Raw genomic sequence first — 14,452 nt, forward strand, 5'->3', positions numbered from 1 at the left:
CCAGAGTTCTACCAATTTGTGACGGTGTTTTCAACCTTCCAAACTTTCACCATATCGAACTGACGGGAATTTGGGTTGGTGAAAGAATATTTATTCTCTGCTAAAACAAGATCAGTTTGAAGATATACATATGAGACGGAAGCTTAATGTCATAATTAAGTTCTGATTATAAGGCAATGCGCTGGACACTTGTGCATGTCACTAACCAGATCAAGTCCCAAATAATAAACACTTATGTCTTTTTTTTCATATTTATTTATTTAACAAAAGAGGGGGGGGAACATGACCTCATATGTCTGATAAACTCTAACAAATAAGATAAACAAAAACTCAATCCGGTGTACACATGCAAAACCATAGATATAAAAACCTTTAGCAAATAGCAAACTCTCAGCCAATAAACCTTTAATCAAAGGACGGGATGAAGCTGTTAGTATTGGCAGACAGTTATGAGATACCAAGAATAGAGAAAATAGATATCTCGTGATATTTGTTGTAAGAATGAAAAGAATGCATAGCAGACTCTCTGAACAATTCCAAAAGATGACGTTGGGGTTCTAACACATTAAAAATCTTACATTCGAAAACGCACCAGATTCCTAGTGATCCAAATAAACCAAATTAGATTACAGGATATTAGAAACCAAAGTTGACGTTTAGGTTTTGGGAACGCTGAAACACCAACATCATTAAGCACTTCATCAAGGGTACCCAAGGCGAGAATGAATGAGAAAATAGAAGGCAACCCAATTTCCATAAAGCCACAATTTCAGAACAATGCAAAAGAAGATGTGTACCCGATTCCGCATGACTTCCAAAAAGGAGCAACGAGATGAAAGTGAAAAACCCCGCCTTTGTAAAGCATCATCAGTTAGTAAACGCCAATAAAGAGCCTTCCAAACAACAAGAGTTTTGCGGGATTGAATTGCTTTACTTCATATCACTTTATCTCAATTTTTATGCTCTCCATGATTTGAGAAGAAAACAAAAGCTTCTTTTACTGTCAGAATTCTTGAGGAGGAGTGCGGCCATAAAAAAGAGTCAGATGTGTCTGCATCATGTAGAACAATGCGCTCAATTTTTTCCGCTACTTAATAGAATGAAGAAATAAAATCTGCTGAGAGAACCCAATGAAAATCAACAATAATATCATTCAGCTTAACATGAAGTGGAATCGAGCCACTTATAAACACTTATGTCAGCACGCATATATTGCTTCATAGCCAAAACAAGTTAGAGAAAAGATAAGATTGCATTCCATGCATGGAATGAGCTAGGTTATGATGATTCAGGAAATGGCATCAATGAGGTCGACGCATGCGAAAGCCTATATTATTTTGTCCTCTCTAGTCTCTACTCTTTTGAGCTCTTATTTTCACACCATAGATCGTTTTCATTTACCTTGGTTTATTACTTTTCACCTCAGTTTTGACACAGAAATGGAGGATTTGCCACTGTCAATAAAAATGGTTTCATGCAGTTGAAGATAATGAGACAGAAGGAGGGTAATTGCGTCCGATGAGAGAGAGAGAGAGAGAGGTTTCAAGTGTTGGAAAATGGAAAGTGCCAAACAGAGAACAGTGCAGCATATAACAGCACCAAAAGCAACAGATGAGAGGGTGAAAGAAAAAGAAAAGGAAGAAAATGATGATGTGAAAACAAATACATATATCACATAAAAATCAAATGGTCGCTATTATTCTTCTTGTTCTCTGTCTCTCCGGTGTCTCTCTTTTCCAACCTGAAATCCTAAAACACCATCCTTTCCTCTCATTCTCACATATATAGCGCCTGCTGAGAAAAACAACACCAGAGACAATATATTCTTCTGCACTCTGAGTTTTTAGTATGATTGTATTTGTACAAACCACCTTTTGATATAGCTTCCCATCTTCAACATATATAATCTTCTCAACAATCATTAACACAGCGAAAACAGTGAGTGATTATCATTAGTCTTGTTTTGATTCTTGTTCTTCCTAACTCTTGGTATCTTATGATCGGCTTAAACTGATGATACAGTTAGCATGGCGGTGACATCATCATCATCATGTAAGGAGCTCGGAAGTGGTGGGATGAAGATGCAAATGGACAATGGCAAGTACGTGAGGTACACGCCGGAGCAAGTAGAAGCCTTGGAGAGGCTCTACCATGAGTGCCCTAAACCGAGCTCTATGCGCCGGCAGCAGCTCATTCGAGAGTGCCCCATTCTCTCCAACATTGAGCCGAAGCAGATCAAAGTCTGGTTTCAGAACCGGAGGTCAGTTTGTCCGGTCTGCCTTTGTTTATCTGAAAACGTGAAGAACTTTGTGATCGATCTTTGTTGTTTATATGTTTGTGTATGGGTTCATTTACAGGTGTAGAGAGAAGCAGAGGAAAGAGGCTTCAAGGTTGCAAACGGTGAACAGAAAGCTGACGGCGATGAACAAGCTTCTGATGGAGGAAAACGATAGGCTGCAGAAACAGGTGTCACACTTGGTCTATGAAAACAGCTACTTCCGCCAACAGACTCAAAACGTATGTGATCAATTTCAGGAAAAAGATTTCCCTTTTGTTTTGTCAAGGATAAGATGAAAATTTTGATTAAAGATGCAATCTATAGTTGCATTAATCTCGGTGGTTCATGTTGGGGGTCTCTTTTGTGTTGCAGACAACTCTGGCCACAACAGACACGAGTTGTGAATCGGTAGTGACCAATGGTCAACACCATTTGACCCCTCAGCATCCACCAAGGGATGCCAGCCCTGCTGGGTGAGTAATTCTGTACTGGTGGGGTTAATTATCATATGTAGAGTCACTTTCACTCTGTGATTTTCACTGTTTCTTTTTTATTACCACGCTGGTGAGTTTCCGGGCTGGTTGTTGATTGTTCTTTGTGTTTCTGTACTAGACTTTTGTCCATTGCGGAGGAGACTTTATCAGAGTTTCTTTCAAAGGCTACTGGAACTGCTGTGGAGTGGGTCCAATTGCCTGGTATGAAGGTAACTTCTCTTCCTCTTCTTCCTTTTGCCTTTGGTTATTTTTCATTTTCAATCTTTTGTGACATTCAAGAAGAGTTTGCTAACCTTGTAAGCAACATTCAAACCTCATCATCTTAATTTTTGGGCATACCAATCTTTGCCTTTTCCTTTTGGTCCCCCTATCATTCTGATCTTTCTCTTCAATGGAGGAAGTAGAATATTTGTTATGTGGAAAGAAAGGTGCAGGCTTTTAAAGTGCTCTGCTAAGTGGGATTAAAAAGTCTATTTCTTTAATTAAAATTGATGAATGTTTGCAAAAATATTAAGTAATTAAAAGTTAGTTATGATCCCAAATTCCATCTTATTGATTTTGATCTGAAACAGCCTGGTCCGGATTCCATTGGAATCGTTGCTATTTCTCACGGTTGCACCGGTGTGGCAGCACGTGCGTGCGGCCTTGTGGGTCTTGAACCTACAAGGGTGAGTTCTTCTCCACCTTGGTCTGGTAATTAAACTAGTAACTTATAAATCTTGCTCCATTAATTTGTGAAAATGATTGTTGTGAAAATGCATACAGGTCTCCGAAATCCTTAAAGATCGACCGTCTTGGTTCCGTAATTGTCGATCTGTGGATGTGATAAATGTGTTGTCCACTGGAAATGGTGGAACCATTGAACTGCTTTACATGCAGGTAAGGTGTTTGCTAACATGTCTGTTATGCGCTTTGCTATTTCTGTTATATAACTGCTCGAGTATCGGACCTGCTTAACACGAATTAATCTGGAGTGCCATTTGTCTTTTGATTAGCTCTATGCACCTACAACTTTGGCACCAGCTCGCGACTTCTGGTTGCTGCGCTACACATCTGTTTTGGAAGATGGTAGTCTTGTGGTAAGTGGATCGATTTTTCACACAAGCATTGTTGTTTCTTTCCTTCTTGCCTTGTAATTAAGAGCACTTCTAATTCTGTATTTCATGGTATGTATGATCATAGGTATGTGAAAGATCACTTAACAACACTCAAAATGGTCCAAGTATGCCACCAGTGCAGAATTTTGTGAGAGCAGAAATGCTGCCCAGTGGATATCTAATTAGACCTTGTGAAGGTGGTGGATCAATCATCCACATTGTTGATCATATGGATTTAGAGGTATGCAATGAATTGTAGACTTGCTCTATACATTGAAGTAAAATCATTCCTTGGTCTGACTATGTGATTTACTTATCCATAGCCTTGGAGTGTACCTGAAGTCTTGCGCCCACTGTATGAGTCTTCAACACTTCTCGCTCAGAAGACAACTATGGCGGTAAGACTGTTTTATTCTGTCTGATGGCTTATTGTACAATGGACTAATCCGTATAGATTATAGAATTGTACGAAATGAGCTTAACAATGTTGAAGGAATCAAGCCTGATATGATATTCTTCTTTTTTTCTTTCAGGCTTTACGAAATTTGAGGCAGATTTCTCAAGAAGTTTCTCAGCCTAATTCCAATGGTTGGGGAAGGAGGCCCGCAGCTCTACGTGCTCTTAGTCAAAGATTGAGCAAGTGTGTGATATGATTTAATCTTAAAATTGTTGCTTGGGTTTATTAATAAATGTTTGCTAATGCTATTGTCATATTTTTGTAACTCAGGGGTTTCAATGAAGCAGTGAATGGGTTTACAAATGAGGGATGGTCTATTTTAGAAAGTGATGGTGTTGATGATATTACCCTTCTTGTGAACTCTTCTCCAGGCAAGATGATGGGTTCAAATCTTTATGCCAATGGAGTTCCATCTATGAGTAATGCGGTGTTATGCGCCAAAGCCTCGATGTTACTCCAAGTAAGGATTTTGGTGCCACAACTAAGCTGCAAAATTCATAGAGAAACTTATAAAATAGAAATAAAGAATTCCAAACTTGGAATTGTGAACAACATATATTGGATTTAAGGAGGCATATTTCAGACCCTGTTGCTTCTACTTTACAATTTACAGCCATTCAACATAAAAAAAAGGGGTTGTCATCTTCTGTTTATCCATCAACCATTGAGTGTTAATATGAACTTGTGTGGCTTTTTTTCCTGTAGAATGTGCCTCCAGCCATACTTCTTAGATTCTTGCGAGAACACAGATCAGAATGGGCTGACAGAAGTATTGATGCTTATTCAGCTGCTGCTATTAAAGCTGGTCCATGTGACATGATAGGTTCTCGAGCTGGAAGTTTTGGCGATCAAGTTATTCTTCCGCTGGCTCACACAATAGAACATGAAGAGGTAGGTGTTTGATATTTATTTATCCCGTCCAATGTGAAGGACGAATACTGTCAGTAATTATTGATATCAAATCTTTTTGTAAGCAATATGCTGTCTAAATCGTTTTTGTTATATGCAAACAGTTCATGGAGGTCATTAAGATTGAAAATATGGGTCACTACCGGGATGACATGATGATGCCTGCAGCTGACATTTTCCTCTTGCAAGTTAGTAACTGTTTCCTTTTCCATATAATAATTTGGTAGGCTAATATCCTCGAATTGGTTACTACTTTTATCTACGGATTTCCGGTTTAGTTTTTTTTTTTTGCTGAGGTATTTGTAGTTCAACTTGAACAGTTCTAAAAATTGGTAACTAATTTTTATTGTCTCTGTATTCGCTGTACCAGCTGTGTAGTGGAGTGGATGAAAATGCTGTTGGCACCTGCGCGGAACTTGTCTTTGCTCCTATCGATGCATCTTTTTCTGATGATGCTCCAATTTTACCATCTGGTTTCCGTATCATTCCTCTTGATTCTCGCATGGTAACTACTAATCTTATTTCTAATTGTTATACAACTGCACTGCTAATTACATAGTTTGATATTTTGCTCTTCCTTGTGGTCTTATATGTTATGCAGGATGCCCCCAGTCCAAACCGTACACTTGATCTTGCCTCCGCTCTTGAAGTTGGATCAACAGCGAACAGATCGTCTGGTGATAATGCTGGTCACTGTGGGAATACAAAATCTGTTATGACAATAGCATTCCAATTTGCATTTGAACTTCATCTACAAGATAATGTAGCGTCCATGGCAAGGCAGTATATCCGTAGTATTATAGCATCAGTGCAGAGGGTGGCACTAGCACTCTCCCCTTCTCGTTTTGGTTCTCATACTGGTTTTCTCCCACCACCTGGAACACCTGAAGCTCAAACATTAGCTAGTTGGATCTGTCAAAGCTATAGGTGAGTAAGATGACGGTACGATTATATAGAACAGATTCTTTTATGTACTATTGGGATCGCAAGATGTTAATACTTCATCATTTCAGGTGCTATCTAGGGGTAGAATTACTAAAAGGTGAACGAAGTGAGTCAATTCTCAAATCCCTTTGGCATCACTCCGATGCAATCTTGTGCTGCTCTTTGAAGGTATATGTTCATTGACTTATTTGCTTTTATACGCTGAAACATTCCCTCCACCCTATGATGCTCAAGGTCTTTTCAATGCCATAATCTATTTTCACTGATTTATGCAGGCCTTGCCAGTATTTACATTTGCAAACCAGGCAGGCCTCGACATGCTTGAGACGACCTTGGTTGCACTTCAAGACATTACACTGGAGAAGATTTTCGATGACAATGGAAGGAAGATCCTTTTTACTGAGTTCCCACAGGTCATGCAGCAGGTATGGTATTCATGTCCAGCAAAAAAAAGCAATAGAGAAATTGAAATCTTATACAACAACACTAGATTCTATCACGAAAATAAACTAAATGATGCGAAAAAACACATAATTTTGGTTCACCTGACCATATAAGTGACTAAGTTTTATTTTTTTGCAGGGTTTTATGTGTTTACAAGGAGGTATATGCATGTCAAGCATGGGAAGACCAATCTCTTATGAGAGAGCAGTGGCATGGAAGGTGTTGAATGAAGAAGAAACCGCTCACTGTATCTGCTTCATGTTCATCAACTGGTCATTTGTCTAAACACTTTGGACACAACAGAACAGAACATAGGATTTAGAAAGGAAACAACAAAGTACAATTTAGAAAAACCAGAAGGCCTTCGGCTTTCTTCTTTTGGTTATGTTACTCTCTGTATCATAATGCTTTATTATGATAATGCTTTATTTATGAATCATAATGCTTTTCATTTTCTTTTCTTCTTCAAAAGATATAAACATATTGATGGTTTTCAAATGATGGCACCAGAAATTCTAACTCTAGGAAAATTGGTGTTTTGGATACTGAGGCTTGGGCTTATTTTTTTGTTTCAAACTCATTGTCAAACATTACGGTAGAAATGTTGAAATTGAGTTTGACTCTACCATTCTTATCCAACTTATGCAAAGGGACAACACTTTTATGCATCATCTTGAGTCTTGATTGCTAGTTGTGCTTTTATGATTTTCAAACTACTGTGAAACTCTCTGGTATTTTTAGAGAATGTGGTTGTTGATGTCTTGGCAAAAAAAAGTATTTCTGGGCTTATTGAGTTTGTTGATCCCCCTCCCCATGGTGCGCAGGCTTTCTTGGACGATCTTGTTTGATCACACACATGAGACTGTTTTAATATTTAATCTCTGTATTTTTTGTTTAGGTCCCTTTTATAACTGAAAAAAAAAGATATAAACTAATAAACATATTAGCTTCAAGATGTTTGCTGCAATTTCTATCATTTATCTGTTTGTCGACTACTCGAATTTCAGTGGTACACCTCCAGAACCATTGTGATTCATATCTTCTTTCTCTTTTCTTTTTTGACAACTTGTGTAGTATATGACTACTACATTCTATTCTGCAGAAAAAAGATAGATAGCTCAGGTCTGATTGCTTATTGTATGAACATAGCCTATCCTGGGCCCTAATTTAGTGGACTGCATGTAGATCTTCCATTGAAAGAAAGTTTACTAGTGTTTCATAAAAGGTTGCAGCTTTTGTCACCATATTTTCTTCTAAGTTCACCTTATTGTCTTCATAAATGAAATAAGGAAGAGCAAATCAATTTCGTCAATGATCACAATGTTTGAATGAAATGTATATAATTTCTACGCACACAATTAAGAACATTTTCCCCATAATTTGAATATATGTTCTATAATGTATGTTCTTATACTTCCATTCCATGAACTTGATAGGAGCATTTTTTGCGACGTTCTTAACATGTTTTTACCTCAATTTGTACTTTGTTTAGCCTTTATTCTTGTACTATTGAGTCATTGAGTCGTAGTAAGAGTCTTGGGCGGTATTTGTTGCATTTTTGTGCTTACATGAGTTAAAAATGCATAATTGGTCTAGAGTCCTAGTTTGACTAGGAATTCTTGTTAGGTTTTGAAACTAATTATCTCTTAGTTATGATTTTATTTTCTTATTTTCAGATTGGATTGAAGAGATTATTAAATAAAAATAGATTGAGCCAAGTCATGCAACAATTAAATAGAAGATGATCATTAAATGAATAAAACATGACATGATTTAGGGAATAAAACATGGCATGATTTAGGAAATAAAACATGACATGATTTAGTGAATAAAACATGGCATGATTTAGAAAATAAAACATGACATGATTTAGGAAATAAAACATGGCATGATTTAGGAAATAAAACATGGCATGATTTAAAGAGATAAAACATGACATTATTATAGGAAGAAAGAGGCAAGTTCAAACCTTTCCTCTTTCCTCTATATATACATGATTTTACCTCTCAAATAACATCACTTCTCATTTGCATTCAAGAGCCAAAACTCTACCAAAATACTACCTCCAACATCCTTCACCAAAATAACAAGCCGTTCTTCCCCATATACCAATTTCATCTCCACCGAAATCACTATTGAACACACACCTCTAAGGTTCTTACAACGTGTGATTCTCGCAACTCTTCTTCATGGGTTTGTTTGTTTTTGATTTTTTATAATACTTTGTCTATAAAGATTGTAGTATGATGTTTGTGTGAGATTATTGTTTTGTATTAAGAATCAAAATTTTCAGATTGTTTGATTGGATTTTTGGATCTTTGCCGAATTGATGGTTTCCTATAATTATTGAGTTTGTATTTCTATTGTTGTGTTCCAATCATCTTTCTCATACTTTTAGATAATTTTCAGATATGTGCATATGAATTTAGTGTTTGGATACAGTCTCTAAGATTGTGTTTGAGTGCTAGATTCATTAACCATATTGACACAAATCAAATCATGCCCTAAGTAGGTTCGGTTTGTGTTGATTAAAAGTGGTAAAAATTCTGGAAATTTGCATGTGAAACCATGGTGAGTGACACCATACATGAAACATGTCTCCAACAAATATTTAGTGCTTAAATGTAATCTTGTTTAATTTATACTCTAAGTGTTATTGAATTCGATTGCATGCAAATTTAGATTAGGCCATAAGTCAATCTAAATGTTATTTGAAATTTTACATGATTAGATGATCCCCTAAGGCTCTAATTGTATTGGTGTCTAAAAAGTATGTAATTTTGGTCGAATTAGAATGCATGATAGGTTCGAACTTGTAATTATTTAGTATAATGGTAAATTTGGTTTAAGTTTGTTAAAGAGAAGTCGATCATGTAATGTAAATAGTAATTTATGTTTTATTTTAGTAGTTAATAATCAATCTCAGACCCCCTATTATTTGTTAACACTAAAGTTTAGAGTTCTCTTCAATTTCCCGGACTGAACGATCCTTGCTTATTCAATACTAACGACGACATTTTACAGGATTTATTATAGACGTTTTAAATTAACGCTATATCATTTTGGTACGCTATGTTAGAGGATGATCCCCCAAATGAGAGACAAGCTATGTATAGGGATAATATGAACCTGCGGATTTGGTTTACGTACAATGGAGTACATATTCGATGATGGACCTATTACCTATATATGCATGCATCCTCATTCATCAACACTCTCTTTTCTTTTTTCTCAGATTAAGAATATAGAGTACGTTGTTGTGATCGAGCACAAACCTGTCCCTCCAATAATTCCATTCAATTCTTTCAATTGCAAAGAAAAAAAAAAGGAAGGAAAAGCTAACAAGTAGCTAACAAGATCCATCAAGCAATCACATTGAATTGCTCGTCCTTTAATTTTTCTTTAGTTAAGATGCAATCATTTCTATCGTGTACTCTTTATTGTCGACACATTAAACTTATTCAGGTAATCAGATAAGCTATATGCATGTACGTGTCAAACCATTGTTCGTAGCTTCAAGCAATATTAGAAACTTCATGATTCGATTGATAGCCAATTAACAGATACGTTATTGCGATTACAGGCTAAGAACTATCGAGGATATTTCATTATGTGATAGCTAAGTAATTTCATTCAACACCCAACAAATTATTCTTGGAATCCATTACGTTCGTAGCTAGTGAACCTCTCTTTTTCCATTTAATTGATAATAAGTTTGAAACAGATGTTTTTTTTAACACCAATCAAGCTGCATGCTGGCGCGCGCTCTTCTCCCAAACCGATTGTTCCAAAGGAAATGAATACAAGAGATGTAGAGCTAGCTTGAAGAATGATTGAAGTTACTATTTCTCAAGCTTGCCGTTTAATTACGGGTAATATTGCGGTTTTTAGTAAGTTGTCTTCCGGTTTCATGTTTAATAATGTTCAAGAGCTTTGTGTAATTAAAAGTATGGGTGCTAGTTGCAAGTCTCGCTGGGCACCTCGAGTGATTGAGGTGAACTGGTTAACCCCTCTTTTTGGTTTGATCAAAGTTAATACTGATGTAGCATGGAAAATTAGTTCTAATAAGGCAGACTATGGTGATACTTATAGAGACGACAGCGTTACGGTTTTAAGTGATTTCTCTTCTACTTTTGATATCTCTAGTTCAATTGTTGCAAAAGTCATGGTGGTCATTAAGGCTATTGAATTAGCTTGGTTTAGAGACTGAAAGTTTATATGGTTAGATGTTGACTCTTCTCTTATTCTTTTTTATTTACAGTTTCCTAATCTAGTTCCTTGAAGACTTCGTGTGGAGTGGTTCAATTGCTTGCATCGAATCTCCCAAATTCATTTTAGATCGAGTCATATTTTTTCGTGAGGGCAATCAAGTTGTTGATGCTCTTGCCAGTTTTGGTGTTTCTTCAGATAGTTTTACTTGGTGGGATTCAGTTCTAGATTTTTGGTGAGTCATTGTAATAGAGATCGATTAAGATTTCCTAATTTTCGTTTTCGTTAGCTGCTTTTTAGTTAGTTGAGGGATATTTGGGTTTGTTATTCTTTATTCATCTTTATATCTTTTTTCATTTCAATAAATTTTTGTAGGAGGACGTTCCTCTCTACGCTTACAAAAAGAAACTTGAAGAAGCATGACCTGAAGGATGTTGGTCCTCTCTTGAAGAAGTGAGGATGACTTGAGATTAATTAAGAGTGTATACATGCTTCTCCAACTCTCCAAGCTACATCTCGCAGTCATTTCTTTTTGAACAAACAATTAGGGCAGAGCGGCAAACGATGCATTAAACTAGCTAAAACGGTAAAGAGAATAAGGAAATTGAAAGCCGAGTTAAATCTATAGAAGTTTGACGTGTTGGCCGGGCCTTGAAATTTGATGGATTCTCACATCAATCGGTGAGTTTCAATTTGAATATCCAATCTTTAAGTACATGAACCAATTACAATAATTATGAAGAGATTGACCTCCCAAATGAGTAACTTGAGCTTACTCATGACGATGGCTTAGTGAAATTTGTATCCCCTGGCCTCTCTCGATTTTGTTAGTGTACATTTTCACTGTGGAATTAGGTTTTAAACTTTGATTTAGTGGGTTGTTGCTATGACATGACATATGCGATATGATCGATGCACGTGTATCCAATTGATGTTATCATTTCGTCAATGTAAACAAAAAATCAAAGAACACACAAAAAATAAATCGATCTACAACGTAATCCAAAAGATAATAGATTAAATAAAAATAAAAAGAAGAGAGAAAGCAAGAGAGGGGAACCAAACCAAAACACTCATATAAAACTAGCAAAATAATAAAATTATAAAAATTAAAAATGTGAGAGACCCATAAAATCACCATTACAATGAGATAAAATAAATAGAAGAGACTTATTCCATTAAATTAGTTGAGATAATGTTGTACCGTGATTAACTAAAACACTGGCCACGTTATTTCCTTTGCGAAATATATGAGAATACTGAAAAGTCATTTCTGACATGTATCGCAAACAATTAAACCAACGAACTCAAAGTAAAATGCATAAAGATAATAGAAAATTAGAAATTAAGTTAAATGCATGTAAAGACTTCGATCGATCAAGTAGACATTTACATAAAGATAGTAAAAGGAGCCGGCCTTTTGAATTGGAAAGAAAGAAAGAACAGAGAAAGCCAAACTAAAGAGAGTACGCATGGTCTCCAATTAAGAATTGCCATCATTGAGATCTCGAGGCTTTTGAGACGAAAGGCATCAATTGTTTCAAATATATGATCGATATGCCATCAAAAACTGAGCTGTGATATGTATGAATTTGGTCCTCATGAAAATGTCAGCTAGCAAGTTTAAACTCATGTGTTTAGACTCATATTCAACCATGGAATCTTCTAACTATTTTAACGTAACCTAGCTAACTTATGGATCATCATGAGTACATCTGCGAGCTTCTGATAGAGAGTACAAAAGGAAAAGGGTCTCGTCCATCACTTTCATCATTGCTCGTTAGAGCGATCTAGCCAATAGGAGTGCGTATAACAAATTAAAAGACGAAATAATTACTTAAAACCCTTACTTAGTTGATTAAACAACATGATTACAACGTAAAAGGAAAGGTAGGTCACAAGAACAATTGGTGCTTCATGACCCTGCAGATTGGAGACAGACTGATCTGAAGTTCTGAACATGCACTAGATCTTCTTCTTTAGACGCAACACTCAACAAGATAATTGATAATTAAGTACTGCTTGAACAGAAATACAATCATCAATATCAATATATCAGAACCCAGAGTTTTACGTACTAATACTTCATTACCCATGCTTAATTATAGTATTGCAAATTAACACCAGTGACCACTGATCGTAAAGAATAAGGTAGAGACAACTGATATTGGAGTGTGAGGAAAAAGGGAAAAGGTTTGCTTCTTCATTGTCTATAATTAGCCTGCTGATCTTATACACGTACGTAGACATATAGAGCTCTGCAGCTTTGTGCCTGACTGTATACAAATTGTTCTTTTGGCCTTGTTCCTATTGCAAAAGAATGTCCGACAATAGAACAAAGCAAATAAAATCGTCTTGGCGCCATCGATCAGAGATACGTTGTCCTTATTAATTGGCCCCGTTGTGTTTGTTTGTTCTTGACCTAACTCACTGATCACGACCTTTCAGTCGCCACAGTTTCTCTGTGGCTATATATGTCTATGACTAAACTCACTAAAGTATATTGCATGCAGGGAAATCTCAAAAGGAAAATCACAGAACAGTGATGCAATGCTAAATATATAGTAGCTTAGGTCAAAAGATCATTAATGAAAGACCAAAAAAGGTACTCTTGGATTGTTATCATCCAACTTCCCAAACTTTTTTTTGTGTACGAATGCTAGCTAGGTCGTAAGAATGATACCGATCGTTTTTACACATGCGATTGGAGATTTATTCTTTCACTAAGGGAAAGTTTGAAAGAAAGAAAAACTATCCCACGATATAACTAGATTATCAATGGTCCCATTTCCATTAATTGATCTCTTGCAAAAAAAAAAAAGGACTACTATTGCATAGTCGAAGCTCAAACATCTAATCTAGCTATTATTCATCCAGAGGTGGCAAACGGGCTGGCCGGCTCATACCATTTTAACCGGGTCAAAATTGTACATGTGTCGTGTTTGAGCCGATATATTTATTTTTCGTGTCGGACTCGAGCATATTAAACTTGGTCCGGCTCATAGCCCAAGCTTATGTCGGGACCGTGCCGGGCCAAAAAGCAGATCGGCCTGGCCCATTAGCATTATAAGACTTAATTAACATTAAAAAAATTAAAATATTTGCTTTCTATAACTATTTATTATAATAGTAAAATAAATAAAATACTATAACATATTTAATAATCTTATTTATAAAACGTTGCATATATATGTCCAAACGTTTTTATCACTACTTTGATGATATTTTTTATATAATGAAATTAAAATAATGAAATAATCAAGAGATTTATATGTATAAGGTTTAATATTTATATAAATAATATAAAATTATATATTTAACGGGTCAGCCCATAAATTTATCGTGCATGGGTCATATCAGACATGGCCTATAAGCTAAAATATCTAAACTCAGCCCGCACCGTTTCAATAACAGACTCGAGCCGGATCAGTTTTTAATGGATCGGGCCGTGCGGTACTCGGGTTTTTGGCCCACTTATCACCTCTAATTCATCACCTTTTCTTCTTCTTTTGGATCTCATCGACAAGATTTTGAAGTTATGCCATGTTTGTTTACAATTAACTAATACTCAATGAAAATTCATATACAACCATAGAATCCAGGTAACATTTGACCAGTA

At 36.1% G+C, this 14,452-nt stretch overlaps 1 protein-coding gene across 1 annotated transcript; it reads left to right on the top strand.

Moving 5' to 3' along the window:
- Window positions 1-1,665: 1,665 nt before the first annotated feature.
- On the top strand, window positions 1,666-7,161 carry LOC126785514 (homeobox-leucine zipper protein ATHB-8). The gene is made up of 19 exons (XM_050511234.1): window positions 1,666-1,938; window positions 2,023-2,260; window positions 2,358-2,517; window positions 2,651-2,751; window positions 2,891-2,981; window positions 3,345-3,440; window positions 3,538-3,651; window positions 3,768-3,851; window positions 3,955-4,110; window positions 4,193-4,267; window positions 4,403-4,509; window positions 4,597-4,786; window positions 5,032-5,217; window positions 5,340-5,423; window positions 5,606-5,740; window positions 5,837-6,162; window positions 6,249-6,348; window positions 6,456-6,605; window positions 6,763-7,161. Exons 2-19 carry the CDS (start codon window positions 2,028-2,030, stop codon window positions 6,907-6,909), a joined length of 2,535 nt encoding a protein of 844 aa, XP_050367191.1. The 5' UTR covers window positions 1,666-1,938; window positions 2,023-2,027; the 3' UTR covers window positions 6,910-7,161.
- The last annotated feature ends 7,291 nt before the right edge of the window (window positions 7,162-14,452 follow it).

Source organism: Argentina anserina, chromosome 2 (genome assembly GCF_933775445.1).
Source record: "Argentina anserina chromosome 2, drPotAnse1.1, whole genome shotgun sequence".
Taxonomy (NCBI): Eukaryota; Viridiplantae; Streptophyta; class Magnoliopsida; order Rosales; family Rosaceae; genus Argentina; species Argentina anserina.

What these genes read in the sequence shown, in the direction of transcription:
- LOC126785514 (XM_050511234.1), top strand. Translation starts at nt 2,028, where the DNA reads ATGGCGGTGACATCATCATCATCATGTAAGGAGCTCGGAAGTGGTGGG. An exon ending in TTGAACTGCTTTACATGCAG is followed by an intron (nt 3,652 to 3,767) that starts GTAAGGTGTTTG and finishes TCTTTTGATTAG; the next exon opens with CTCTATGCACCTACAACTTT. An exon ending in AAGCCTCGATGTTACTCCAA is followed by an intron (nt 4,787 to 5,031) that starts GTAAGGATTTTG and finishes TTTTTCCTGTAG; the next exon opens with AATGTGCCTCCAGCCATACT.